The sequence below is a fragment of the Anolis carolinensis genome, chromosome 1, assembly GCF_035594765.1.
Source record: "Anolis carolinensis isolate JA03-04 chromosome 1, rAnoCar3.1.pri, whole genome shotgun sequence".
Taxonomy (NCBI): domain Eukaryota; kingdom Metazoa; phylum Chordata; class Lepidosauria; order Squamata; family Dactyloidae; genus Anolis; species Anolis carolinensis.
The window spans coordinates 235,379,194-235,393,026 of record NC_085841.1 but is presented as its reverse complement, the minus strand read 5'-3'; the positions used below and the strand labels follow the sequence as shown (position 1 = coordinate 235,393,026).

At 42.4% G+C, this 13,833-nt stretch overlaps 1 protein-coding gene across 8 annotated transcripts in view; it reads left to right on the top strand.

Moving 5' to 3' along the window:
• The window catches only part of stx3 (syntaxin 3), a 52,200-nt gene that overhangs the window by 22,645 nt on the left and 15,722 nt on the right, over positions 1–13,833 (top strand). For all 8 annotated transcript variants that reach the window (XM_062967139.1, XM_062967138.1, XM_062967136.1 and 5 more), the window contains exons 2-6: positions 8,078–8,158; positions 8,513–8,612; positions 11,424–11,498; positions 12,493–12,560; positions 13,647–13,755. In XM_062967139.1, the coding sequence (XP_062823209.1) occupies positions 8,078–8,158; positions 8,513–8,612; positions 11,424–11,498; positions 12,493–12,560; positions 13,647–13,755 (433 nt within the window). The remainder of the gene's footprint in view (positions 1–8,077; positions 8,159–8,512; positions 8,613–11,423; positions 11,499–12,492; positions 12,561–13,646; positions 13,756–13,833) is intronic.

Below are 13,833 nucleotides of genomic sequence, written 5' to 3'. Positions count from 1 at the left end.
GCTAACATAACACTGAACAAGTCTCAATGCAACCTTTCCCCCCCCAAATATACAATAGTAACTCCCCCCCCCCCAAATCACTACAAAAGAAAGATGTTTGTTCTGAGAATTAGTTAGTAGATTTCAGCTTGTGCTGCAAGTTTTTGCAAATACAGTAGAGTCTCACTTATCCAACATAAACGGGCCGGCAGAACGTTGGATAAGCGAATATGTTGGTTAATAAGGAGAGATTAAGGAGAAGCCTATTAAACATCAAATTAGGTTATGATTTTACAAAGTAAGCACCAAAACATGTTATACAACAAATTTGACAGAAAAAGTAGTTCGATATGCAGTAATGCTACGTAGTAATTACTGTATTTATGAATTTAGCACCAAAATATCACGATGTATTGAAAACATTGACTACAAAAATGCGTTGGATAATCCAGAACGTTGGATAAGCGAGGCTTGGATAAGTGAGACTCTACTGTACTGCAAATACTGTAAACATTATAAATTTAAACAAATTCAATTTGACTTGAGATACATTTTAACAATAAGGTGTAAATAATCAGCAGATGCAAATGGTGACATTATGAAAATATGTGTACACAGTGTGTTCTGAATTATTTGTCTAGTTCATGTTTATATTTGTTGGATGTTTTCGCAGGACTGTAAAATCATTTGTTCTGCTTGTGAAACTCTTTACTTTTAAGGGGGCATTGAATTCTAAAATTCACCCCAGTGTTTGTCAGTGTCAGTGCTTTCTGCCTTCACAGTCAATAATTCTGTACCTCCAACAGCAAGTAGAGTGGCTCCTTGGTATCTGCTGTGGTTTGATTCCAGGACTCCACACGGATACTCAAATGCGGGAAAGCTTGAGTCCCATTATATACAATAACATAGTAAAATATGGTGTATAAAATGGCAAAATCATGGTTTCCATTTTGATTTTATTAAAAAATGTTTTCAAACTAGAGATAATGGAATCTGTGGATACAAAGGATCAATTATACAGTATTTATATCTGAAAATCTGGATCGCATGTCACAATATGATGAAATGGATTATAGTTCCTAATAGTTCAGACTATCATAGATTTGTCTTGAAGATGCCTGGCGACTTTTCAGGGTTTTGCTGCAATAGACTTAAGACAGCTACCCTTTTGGAAATCCCAACAGACACCCATCCTAAGAGTTACCCTTCTTGCTGCCCCTGCTTCCAAATGTGCTCCCCGGGTTGCATCTTTCCACGCCTCCTCAGAACATATTGCAGTGGACAAAAGGACAGAGGACTTTTTGCAGAACATACTGTGAGGGTGTAATGCAATTAAACAAGGATACTAGCCATGCCATCTGTCCTAGTTTTCATCAGGCGGAGGAAGGAATTGTGTGCTCCAGTGAAGGCAGTCATCCCTTCCCCTCTGTACTTTGGCAAGACAAAATGCCAACATATAGAAACAGAAAAAGAGCATGCTAGCATCTCATTTATGAGAAGGTGAATTGGGGTGAACGGGAGGGAAGCATGGCAGGAGAAAATGTCGAGGAAATCAGAAAATCTTTCTGCTCAGGAAGCCTAGCATAGTACAGCCGGTCGGTCCATGGATTTTGGTGTCTACAGGAGATCCTGGAACCCAAACCACAGCAGATACCAAGTGCTCCTCTGTAGCCACATATTGAGATGAAAGAGCTGGAGGGAACAGAGAAAGTGTCCACCATTTTGCATCGTTGAGGGAGCTATCGAGTTATTGTAATAAAGACTTCTCAGCAGGGAATGTCTGTGGCAGTAGGACGTGTATATGTGCATGGCCTCTGTCTCCTTGTGTGAGAGTAGGCTACCCCCTCCCTCTTGTTCCTAGCAATCCCTTAATACTCCTTGCTCTGTGTATGTGTGTGTGTGTGTGTGTAGGACTAGATGTGAGATTAGCTGTGCTCCTTATGAATGCAGATGGCTCAGTGACCTTTCAACTGACATAACCTCTGACCTCCATTTTGATCAACTTCAGAATGCTTTCCTGCAGCAGGAGCCTTGACTACCAAGCCAACAAATTCCACCTGCAAGGAGCTTTTCTACCGCTTGGAACTTGAAATGTTTTTTGCTTATTGTCTCTGAGCTCTTGCACTTTCTCTTTTCTTCTTTTTCTTTATCAGAGAAGCTATAGAAAGGGAATGCTTGCTTATCTTCCCTTATTTGCACTTCACCAGAGTGAGACCAAGATGTTTTGCTGATGAAGAGTGACAACATGTCATTACAGGCCTGTAGCAAGGGGGGGGGGGTTAGAGGTTCAACCCCCCCCCCTGAAATTTTTCAAGTTATAAAAAAAATCTCGTTTACTCATGAATTTTAACTGGTTAACCAAATCCCCATGCTAAGTCTATGAGATGCAAAACATTAAGAGTCCCTCCAGGCACTATCTCAAGCAGATATTGACAGGTTTGCAGCGGGGAGGGGTATATGCTAGGGGTTCAAACCCCCCCCCCCCCCGAAATTTTCAAAACCCCTCCCGAAATTTTTTTCTGGCTACGGCCCTGCCTCCTCATTCATATTCATGTGCGTATACACAGATCCCAAAGCTAGACATGTTATTTGGACTCATGAGTCTAAAGATCCCACAAATACCTCACTCCATTTCTGGGTGATGAAACATATTACAAAAACAACTAGCTAATGGAAGTCCTGCACTTTTGTGAATCCCCTAGATCAGGGGTCCCCAAACTATGGCCCGTGCGCCGGATGCGGTCCTCCAAGGTCATTTACCTGGCCCCTGTCCTAAACTTTAGACTTAGGGTTGACCTAAGTCTGAAACGACTTGAAGGCACACAACAACAATCCTAATTTTGGACTATTTCATCATAGTCCGCCCCGCCCCCAACAATCTGAGGGACCGTGAACTGGCCCTCCACTTAAAAAGTTTAAGGATCCCTGCCCTAGATCATTTACCTCTGTGATGTAGCTAATAATAAGAACAACCCTAATAGTTTAGGTCATTGCTGCTTTCCCTTTTTCTCAGTGCCCATTTCTATTTTCTGTTAAATACTGCAGCACTGATAATGGTTGGCAGAGGGAACTGTTGGGGATTGTTTGTACATCTAAGGACTGTGTAGAAGAGGGAATTTCAGCAGGAGCAGCTTGTCACACAACAAACAAACAACATCTGTGACCATTCCCTCATCTATAGGAGCCCTCTCCAATTTTCACTCTGGCCACCCAACTAGTGATTCTTCTGTGGTAATAATGGGTGTTTTTGGCTGCAGATAAAAAACCCCATGAGAGATTTTATGCTCAAACCAAAACACTTCTAACATCCCTGAAATCTTACTGATGATTTACCTGATCTAGACCTTTCCTAGAAATAAAGCTTTAGCAATGAAGTGCCATTTGCTGGCAACTCCAGGCAGACTATTACTTTAAATCTTGTTCTAGCAGGTGCAGTGGGTGATACAGGGAGGGGGGCGAGACAGAAGATGAAATATTTTAATTCTAGGTCACTGGCTCCCATCCAGTGTCAGATTCCAAATAGAAATTGCTTGCATCAAATGAAATTACAGCTGGGAAATGCTTCCTCTCATCCTTAACTCACAGCAGTCTCTTTCTGCAGGGCTTGGACCTTCTGTACACCTCTGAGCTCAAGCTGCTTCCTGCGTAATACGCTTTCCTATTAGAGGCGTGAAACTATCTGCACCATCATCATATATTAAAAATACATACCTTGGTGTCTCTTTTTTTGCAAATGTATTTAGGAAGCTGCATTGTTTGTTGGAAAAGTGATATGCAGAAAAATCCCTCCCCTCCAAAGAGCAATATTGCACAAAGATTGCCCTGGGCTCTGTGGAAGGTTTGGTTAGAAAGCATGGCCACGTGCAGTCTATTTTCCACTGATTGGAAAACTATGCAAATGAGGGTAGTTATTGATAATAGTATTGATCTTCTGTGTTTTTTAGGAGATAGGAAGAAATTTTAATCTCTCACATTAATATTGTTTCCCCTACTTGCTACTTGGAATACTCCACTTAACAGCCTTTGCACATGTTTTTTTTTCTATGAGTCATATCCAAATGAAGACAGTAGAAAGTAGCTTGGTCTGCTTATCTTTATCGCTGCCTCCCTGCTGCAGCCTCCTGAATCCCTGAAATGGTCCTCTGTTCAAAGGAGCCCTTCTCAACTATGGAACACTGTGTCTTGGGGCAGCAGTACAAGGGCAGGCATTGCCCCAAATTAGACTGATGTATCTTCTGGGTAATCTTTTAAAGCAGATGTGGATTTCTTGGTTAGTTCAGAGATCCTCTTCCTTGCTGCCCCAACTCTGATTTCTAGCCAGGACCGAAAGATGTATAAGCTAACTCTGTCTTGATCTCCACAGCACAATTATTATGGAACTTGATTACTCACAGTATGAAGGGCTTTGTCTAAGAACGAATCCCTGGTCAAGGGGTCCCTGGCCAAAAAAAGGTTGGGAACCACTGGTTTAGTGCAAGGCTTCTTAAGCTTTCTCCATATGACCCCAGGTATGTAGCTATATAAAATAGGAATACAAATAGGCACACAAATCAAGCATTTACTGATAATAAATCAGCATTTGCAAGGCTAGCTAAACAGGCTGATTTTCCTTTCTGTGGAATACAACTGAAGCATCTTGTACAAAGTCCATTGAGAACACAGCATGTTGTTACTAACAGATTTATGTAGAATATTGGATGGACTTAAGCAATATTATGTTTTAAATTTTGTATACTGTTTTTATTTGTTTTATATTTAGGTGTTAAAATATTTGTTTTATTTTATTACTGTTGTTTGTATTATCGGCATTGAATTTTGCCAATTCTGTAAGCCGCCTTGAGTCCCCTCGGGTGAGAAAGGCGGGGTAGAAATTTTGTAAATAAATAAATAAATAAATAAGAATTGACCCGTGTGTCCTGTTGCTTAAGAGGAAGGATATCCTACAGCTTCTTTAATAAATCATTCTGAGGCTTTATTGTGCGTTTCCTTCCAATTCTAAATAAACGGTCTCCTCTTTTTGTGATGTCTAATGGATTTCAGTCATTTTCCAGGTCTTCCTGGAAGAGTTGGCCTTGATAATATCACATTATAGCTCCAAACAGACTGCTGCCAGTGCTAACAACAGGACTGGTTAACTAGTTAGGAACCAGTAATCAGTTGTCAGACTCTTAAATGCTGTAGAGTCCTTTCTGATTGCCAACTTCCATAACAGTTTTGTCTTGATGTACTTTTGACCCTGAGTTCTACAGTGCAATGCTGATTTTTCTTTTTACAGTATCAGCTTCTTCACCTTCTGTTTCTTTGAATGATTTATTTTCCGTCTCACCCCATGATTTTGGGAAGCAGCCAAAAAGTTATGACAAAGGAAACGTTCACCTCGCTCTCAGAAATCTGTAAAGGGCATGTTGTCTTTTCCGCCTGAGATTGAAGAATAAATAAATCCCAGTGTAATGCCATACTAAGAAGATGCATATCTTTCTGACATCTTCAAGGAAGGGTTGTGTCAGCTGAGGCTGCCTCTGTGATGACCTATGTATTCACAATGAAGAAATCTATTGGAAGTTCATTTTTCCTCTTTCCTTTTTGTTGTCCAGGAGTTAGGAAAGTGCTGCTATCAAAATGTTGGTCTGAAATTCCATTCATTACCTATGCTGGCTAGGGCTGATAGGATGTGCAGTCCTTCCAGCACCATCTAGAGTAGGGATGTCAAATTCACTTTTATCAAGGGCCACATCAACCTTCAAAGGGCTGGAGAATTTGTGGATACGAAGGGCCAACTATCATTTTTTTACATAGTTCTCAGTGCTATTTAGTCTTTGCCCTATTTGGATCCTCAGATGTTTTTGAACTACAACTCTCATAACTTTTGATAATTCACCATGCAGACTAGGGATGATGGGAATTGCAACCCAAAAGCACTGGTGGCTCTGATGTTGGAGAAAAGTTAAACAACATTTTAAAGTCAGACATCATACTCAAAAGCCTTGTATCGAAACCCAAATCCCACTCTCCTGTCTGAACAGAACAAACTGGTGCCTTCCAGATGTTACTGTATCACAACTCCCATCAGCTGCAATCATGTCTAATGATTATGAATACCGAAGTTATAGTCCAACATCTGGAAAGCCACATAAAATGACATGACGGACCTTGAATTTGACACATGATCTAGAGGATTCCTCACCTTTCTTATGGCCCTTTTATTCTCTGTCCTTCTTTTGTTCTTTTAGTAACCAACTCTGAGATTTGAGACATTCTGCATCAGTGGAAAATATATGTCCTGGCCTTAGAAGCCATAGCTCTGACTAAACAGTGCAATTTACCACTTAACTTTCTAGTGTTTTGTTTGTTAACCTTGGGGCCTTGTTGTCCTTTGTCACTTGTCCACCAGAGGCAGGAGGAATTCCTCTATGGTTGCAGTTTATTTTGTTTACGTTGCTCTGCAAATGACACACTATGCAAAACCAGGCATTGAAACCTGGAGTCAGTGCTCCAGAGCTGCAAAATCACATATCATCAGGTATATTGCGAGAAAAATGAAGCAGACTGCAAACTGAAGGAAAAAAAAAAACTTTTTGGGAAGGAGACAAAAAGCTTTTTGTCTCTTTTCCCATCTGCAATTTTATGGGCTTCACAAAGTGTTACCAGTTCTTTTCTTGGTATTAAGCCTGGTATTATATCACTGTCCTCTTCTATCTACAATAGCTTACTTTATTCCCTTTCTGGTTAATTTCACCTTACATACCGCAAAGCCTCCATATCCTCCCCCCCCCCCCCAGTCATTCCTGATGAACAACTTACATTAGTAGTTATATTACTGGGAAAGTAGCCGAAGATACAATTTATTGTGAGATTGAAATACATGTTTATCTGAAATGCTTGGGGCCAGGGGTGTTTGAGATATTTGATTTTTTGTTGTTGCTGTTGAATACCTGTATTTGCATATGTATGTATGGATACACACACACACACACACACACACACACACACAATGAGATATCATAGAGATGGTACCCAAGTCTGAACATGAAATTCATTGAAGTTTCATGCACACCTTATACATATAGCCCAAAGGCAACTTTATCCACAATATTTGTAAAAACAAATGTGGGGTATTTTTTAAACTACTGAAACATTAGAAAGCAAAGGTATCACTATCTCAGCCATGCCTGTGGACTATTTTCAATTCTGGAGTATTTTGGATTTCAAAATTCCAGAGAAGGAATGATCAGTTTGTACTAACATTTTCCAGTAATGGAAAGGCTATCATACATGCTCACTCCAGCTTTCATCCTTGCCAGACATTTTTGTTCTCTCCATCCGCACCCTTTTTGGGACCCTTTCACACTGCATAGTTATAGTACTGTGATTCCACTTTAACTGCCATGGTGACATCCTATGGGATTGGCAGTCTGGGGAGGGCCATTTTGAGTTCTTTACTAGAGAGGTCCTCTGGTGTCACTGACCAAACTACAGATCCCAGGATCCCATGGATGCTGCCATGACAGTTACAGTGGAAGCATGATGCGTAGTCCAAAAGGGTATCTGGAATGCAAAATATGAAGAATACAGGATGGTAGAGGAAGGGGGAAGTACATTTGGGAAGCATGCTGAGTCTGACTGTCCCTTTGGGCAATGGATATGAAGAAAAAGACAGTATCATGCTCTTCTACACTGCCATATAAAATCCAGATTACCTGCTTTGAACTGGATTATATGGCAGTAGTCTCATATAATCAAGGTCAAATCAGATAATGTGGATTATCTGATTTGATAATCTGGATTATATGGTAGTGTAGAAGGGGCTTCAGGTGGAAGTATACCAGCAGAGCTTCTTTCCAAATTGTGTCTCCCCCCCCCCCCCCCCCGCTTCAATCCCTTTCACTTTTTTTCTTTCTCTCCCCCTCTGTAATCAAATAGATTGGTTCTTCTCAGGCTATCTGATGTGGCAAACCAACAGTTTAGTGCAAGGTCTGAGGTTTCAGATAGCCACTTCTCTCTGTAATGCCACTCCATTGTTGCCTATAGCATTTGGCTCACTTGGGAGAAGACTCTCCCCGTGTGGTTCTTTAATTGGTGTTTTCTTGACACTTTACAGAAACAGGATCAAGATGATGCTGATGATGACTTGGAAATTGCCATCGATAACACCGCTTTTATGGATGAATTCTTTGCAGAGGTGAGAAATGTTAGGAAGGTGAGGGGGATAGTGGAAACAGTAGCCCTAAATTCAAAAAGTGGGGCCAAACAACAGAAATATACTGGATTTTCATGAAGTTTGGTGGGAGGTGGGATTACTAAAGTTGTTGTTTTGAAGGGCACCTGCAAAAGCTCCCCCTAGATTGCTAGCCTCTTGCACAGTTTTTGTGCAAACATTGAAATCCCTTTCAGCCCATGTTCGGGGGTCTAGGCAAGGAATATTCTACCTGTCACATAGAGTGGGTCATGAGCAAACAAGCTTGGCACCAATGTCAGGGAAATAATTCTTTGTTCTCCTGTGTTGGATTTCTTCTTAACTTTCTCTCCTTTGCAGATTGAGGAGACCCGACAGAATATCGACAAAATCTCAGAGAATGTAGAAGAGGCAAAAAAGATATACAGCATTATCCTGTCTGCCCCCATCCCTGAACAAAGTGAGTAGGATACAACCCTTGGTGAGAAATTCTGGCAACAATCCCTATGGACTCTTCTTTCTGTGAGATACTAGATCTGACTTTGCTTTACCAAGACAAAGGAACAATGATGGTAATACATAAAAATTGAACATGCTGTGTTTGAGGTATCATTGCCACACATACAGAAAGTTAAGGAAATACAATATCTTTGTATCTCTTTAGAGGTTCAGGGAGGGATGGAGTAAGTTTCCTGAAGAGGTTAGATCCCAAGAAGTAGCCTCTGCCCGCTTACAACCTCAAAATGAGATCTTTTTTTTCATATCTTGCCTTCTTGTGCCTGAGTGGTGTCTTTCTTACTATCAAGGGAATAGTGGAATGAGAAGGAAGGAAATTATTATTGGGTTGTTTTGTGTTTTCTGGGCAGTATGGCCATGTTCCAGAAGTATTCTCTCCTAACATTTCGCCCACATCTATGGCAGGCATCCTGGCCATGGAAGCCTTCGACAACACATTGAAATTATTATTATTACAGGAAGTCCCCAAATTTCAGACATCCAACTCATACTTAAGAATGGGAAGTATGAGTCAACTGGAAGTGAAAGGAAATCTATCCCTAGGAAGGGAAATTCACTCCTGGAAGAGTTATCATAGGGTTATCATATCAGTCTCTGCTGAAGCTTCCTGACCAATCCTTGTTTCCACCACAAGTCAAAATTTTCAAAATCCAGTTGTCACAGGGATAGAAAGTGAGGTGAAATCTACAGAACAGGGGCACAGACTGCAAAACACACATTACAGGGTGTCCACACTTCCCTATGCTAGCCAAAACGTTTTTTTAACACTTAAAAACGTATGTGTTCCAATTACATATGAATTCAAGTTAACAAACCTACAGAAACTATCTTGTTCATAGCCTGGAGACTGCCTGTATTACTGTGTTTCCCCGAAAATAAGACAGTGTCTTATATTAATTTTTGCTCCCAAAGATGCTCTAGGTCTTATTTTCAGGGGATGTCTTATTTTTCCATGACGAAGAATTCACATTTATTGTTGAACAAAAAATGAACATTTATTATATACTGTACAGTAGTTGCAGGGCCGGCCGGAGATATTTTTAAACGTTAAGCGGGGGTGCTAAAAAGCGCCCCCGCCACCGGCCCCGCCTCCCACGCCCTGGCCCCGCCCAGCATGCCCTGGCCCCGCCTCCCACGCTGCGTGGGAGGCGGGGCCAGGGCGAATAGTGCTGGGGGCGGGGCCAGAGTTGGCCCCGCCCCCCGTCCAGCGTGCCCTGGCCGCGACCAGGAAGTAAGGGCAAAATGGCCTATCTGTGCTGTGCGCATGCGCACAGCCAGATAGGCCTTTTTGCCCTTACTTCCTGGTCGCGGCCGCCGATCGCCCGGGCGATCGGCGGCCGCGACCAGGAAGTAAGGCCCAAATGGCCTATCTGTGCTGTGCGTATGCGCACAGCACAGATAGGCCATTTGGCCCTTAGTCTACAAACTAAGGGCAAAAAGGCCTATCTGGCTGTGCGCATGCGCACAGCACAGCTAGGCCATTTTGCCCTTAGTCAACAAACTAAGGGCAAAATGGCTTATCTGGCTGTGCGCATGCGCACTGCCAGATAGGCCATTTTGCCCTTAGTTTGTTGACTAAGGGCGAAATGGCCTATCTGTGCTGTGCGCACGCGCACAGCACAGATAGGCCATTTCGGCCTTACTTCCTGGTCGCGGCCGCCGATCGCCCGGGCGATCGGCGGCCGCGACCAGGAAGTAAGGGCCGAAATGGCCTAGCTGCGCTGTGCGCGTGCGCATAGCACAGATAGGCCATTTTGCCCTTAGTTTGTTGACTAAGGGCAAAATGGCCTATCTGTGCTGTGCCCGTGCGCACAGCGCAGATAGCCCATTTTGCCCTTACTTCCTGGTCGCGGCCGCCGATCGCCCGGGCGATCGGCGGCCGCGACCAGGAAGTAAGGCCGAAATGGCCTATCTGTGCTGTGCGCGTGCGCACAGCACAGATAGGCCATTTTGCCCTTAGTTAACAAACTAAGGGCAAAATGGCTTATCTGGCTGTGCGCATGCGCACAGCACAGATAGGCCATTTTGCCCTTAGTCAACAAACTAAGGGCAAAATGGCTTATCTGGCTGTGCGCATGCGCACAGCACAGATAGGCCATTTTGCCCTTAGTCAACAAACTAAGGGCAAAATGGCTTATCTGGCTGTGCGCATGCGCACAGCACAGATAGGCCATTTTGCCCTTAGTTTGTAGACTAAGGGCAAAATGGCCTATCTGTTTTTAGCGGTTTGGCGTTGGCGCGGGGATTGAAGCCCCGCGCCAACACCGGAGGCGTCGGTGGCGCTACGGGCCGCTGTCGACGCCTCAACAGCGCCCCTAGCGGCCAGCGCCCGAGGCGGCCGCGTCAGCGGCCTCTTAGGATCAACCGGCCCTGAGTAGTTGTCATCACAAACCAGCATAACCAGACAAACTGTGAATCCTACCAAGAATTTCTTGTTACTACCAACATTTCCATGTACAACACTCTATGGTACGTACATTTACCAATCCTGCATGCTTTAGTGTTCTGTTTGGCAGGCATGTTTCCAAACAAAAACTTTGCTAGGTCTTACTTTCGGGGGAGGCCTTATATTTAGCAATTCAGCAAAACCTCTACTAGGTCTTATTTTCTGGGGATGTCTTATTTTAGGGGAAACAGGGTATTATTATTCCACTTTTATCTCTTAATCAAGACATGGCTGTTTGAGACACAAAGTGGTAAATGTATTGTTGTTTTCATGACATCCAGTGCTAATATCTTTGCTTGTGTATTACAGAGACAAAAGACGATCTGGAACAGCTCACAGCAGATATCAAAAAAATGGCTAACAGTGTCCGAAACAAACTTAAGAGTAAGAAAGTGTCCCTTGGGTTAACTTGTCTTGGGAGTTCACATTTGTGTAACTTGTCTTTTAATTAGGGCAGGCCTGCATTTTGAACAGCTGATACAATTCTGTGACACCTGTGGTGGAACCAGTAACACATACATGAACTATATGTCATACTGTGTGGACTTTAAATGCCTGTGTATGTGTGCTGGCACATGGGGAAAGATAACTATCCCAATTGCCTTTTTGCTATCTCCTTTAAAAGACTTAGCTTCAGCTACTAAAGAGATCACCATAATATTTTTAGGAGTAGAGTACAGTTTAATTAGAAAATCTTGTGAAAAACTGTGCAATTCAGTGCATGTTTTTATCCCCCCCCCCCCCCATTTTTAAAGGAGAGACAACATGCTTCAGTAGTTAAATGTTAGACTAGGATTAGACTAGGATTCAATAGTTGGCAAGAATTTGAATCCCTCCCTGCTCATCTGTGGAAATCCACTGGGTGACTTTGGACTTTCAGCTGTAGAGGAAGGCAAATCTCATTTGAATCATTCTTGCCAAAAAAAACCCCTAAGATAGTATTTCGATAAGTCAGAGCTGTCTTAAAGACATATGATAGCAGCACTCCTTTTAGGAATTTTCTAATTGGCATTTTGAATGCAATTTTGCCATTTTCATCCTTTCCCTTGTTCTGAAATACCATCAGTTCAGTTCCTCTAAACTCAAGCTATAGGTATGGCTGGTAGTTTAAAGCAAAACCTGTCTTTGCTTTCCCCTTTCCCCAAGAAGATGTGTCACATAAATGAAAATTCACTGTTAAGGTAACACAGGAACCTTCTATTTCCAAATTGTATTTGCATACATAGTGGGGAACACAAACAGCACAGATGAACAGAGTTAGGAAATGTGTGACTTACATAGCTTGCAAATAAGGGGCTAAGGTCTCTTAATGGTGCAAGATAGAGAGGCAGGGTAGCCTTTCGTCTCTGATGTGCAATTCCTTTCCTTGCTTTCACAGGCATGGAGCGCAATATTGAGCAGGATGAGGTCCGATCATCAGCTGATCTGCGAATACGGAAGTCCCAGGTAAGCAGAACTCTGTAGCACTAGCATATTGCACGGTGCCTTTATCCCCCTCTAGCCAGCGATGAATGAGTGACACAATAAAAAGAATTGGATAACCCACAAGTATGTTTATGGGAGCCTCAATAAATGTGTGCCTTATCTTGAGAAGAAGGGACGAGATGCTGTTATTCTTGTTCTCTTTGAAGCCATATCTTCAAGTTTGCATCTCAGTCCCAAATATGTGAGAATTAGCAGGGATTCTTAATGCTGAAACTTTAAGCACATGTTCAAAAGCACTTAATTCTTTGACATGCTTTTGAGCTTCAGCACTTAAATTGGATTTCAGTCAGGTTGAATTCTTTGCCTCGATTAAGTCCTGAAAGACACTTAAGATAGGTGGAGCAGGTCGAGGCAGGGATGGGTAGCTATTCAGCTTGGAAAGAGATTTGGCTCCACCCAAGATCCCACTGAACGTATTGCATCTTGTTTCTCATAAGCTTGATTTTGATCTTTTAAAACATCCTTTTTTCCAAGTGAACCAAATGCAAATGGGTTTCATCTAAAGCAGTGGTTCCCAATCTGGGATCTATGGACCACCAGTCGTCTACAAGAACTAAAATATGGTCCTTAGCCTCACTGTTACTAACTATGGATAATAACACAGCCAAACCATCTTCATTTGTCTTCATTTTTAGGCTTGTTACTGGGGTTATTTGGGATGCTGATTCAGAAAATTGCATTGGATAGACCACATCAGCTCTAGATGATTAAATATGGTTTTATGTGTGTGAGCAGATGGTGACTACTGGATGGCATGTGTTCTGTATCAGAAATTAGAGCTGATGTGGTTTATCCAATGCAGTTTTCTGAATCAGTATCCCAAGTAAAAAAACCCGAATCTAAAGTTGATCAAAAACTGATTCATAACCCTTTTGGTACTAATGTTGGAGAGTGGTCCCTGGTCAAAGTGGTCCCTGGTCAAGTGGCCCCTGGTCAAAAGAATGGTTGGGAACCACTGATCTAAAGCCTAGTAGAACTAGCTAGTAGAACACGCTGTTCAAACAAAGGAGTCATTCCTGAGATACCTTTTTCTTTTCTTGTGGTCAGCATTCAGTCCTTTCCCGAAAATTTGTTGATGTGATGACGAAATACAATGAGGCACAAGTGGACTTCCGGGAACGGAGCAAAGGAAGAATTCAGCGGCAGCTTGAAATCAGTATGTATACAATTTGCTGAGTAATCTTGACTTTCCAGGCAAGATGGAGAAAACAAGAGATAATTGTTTTTCTGAGCA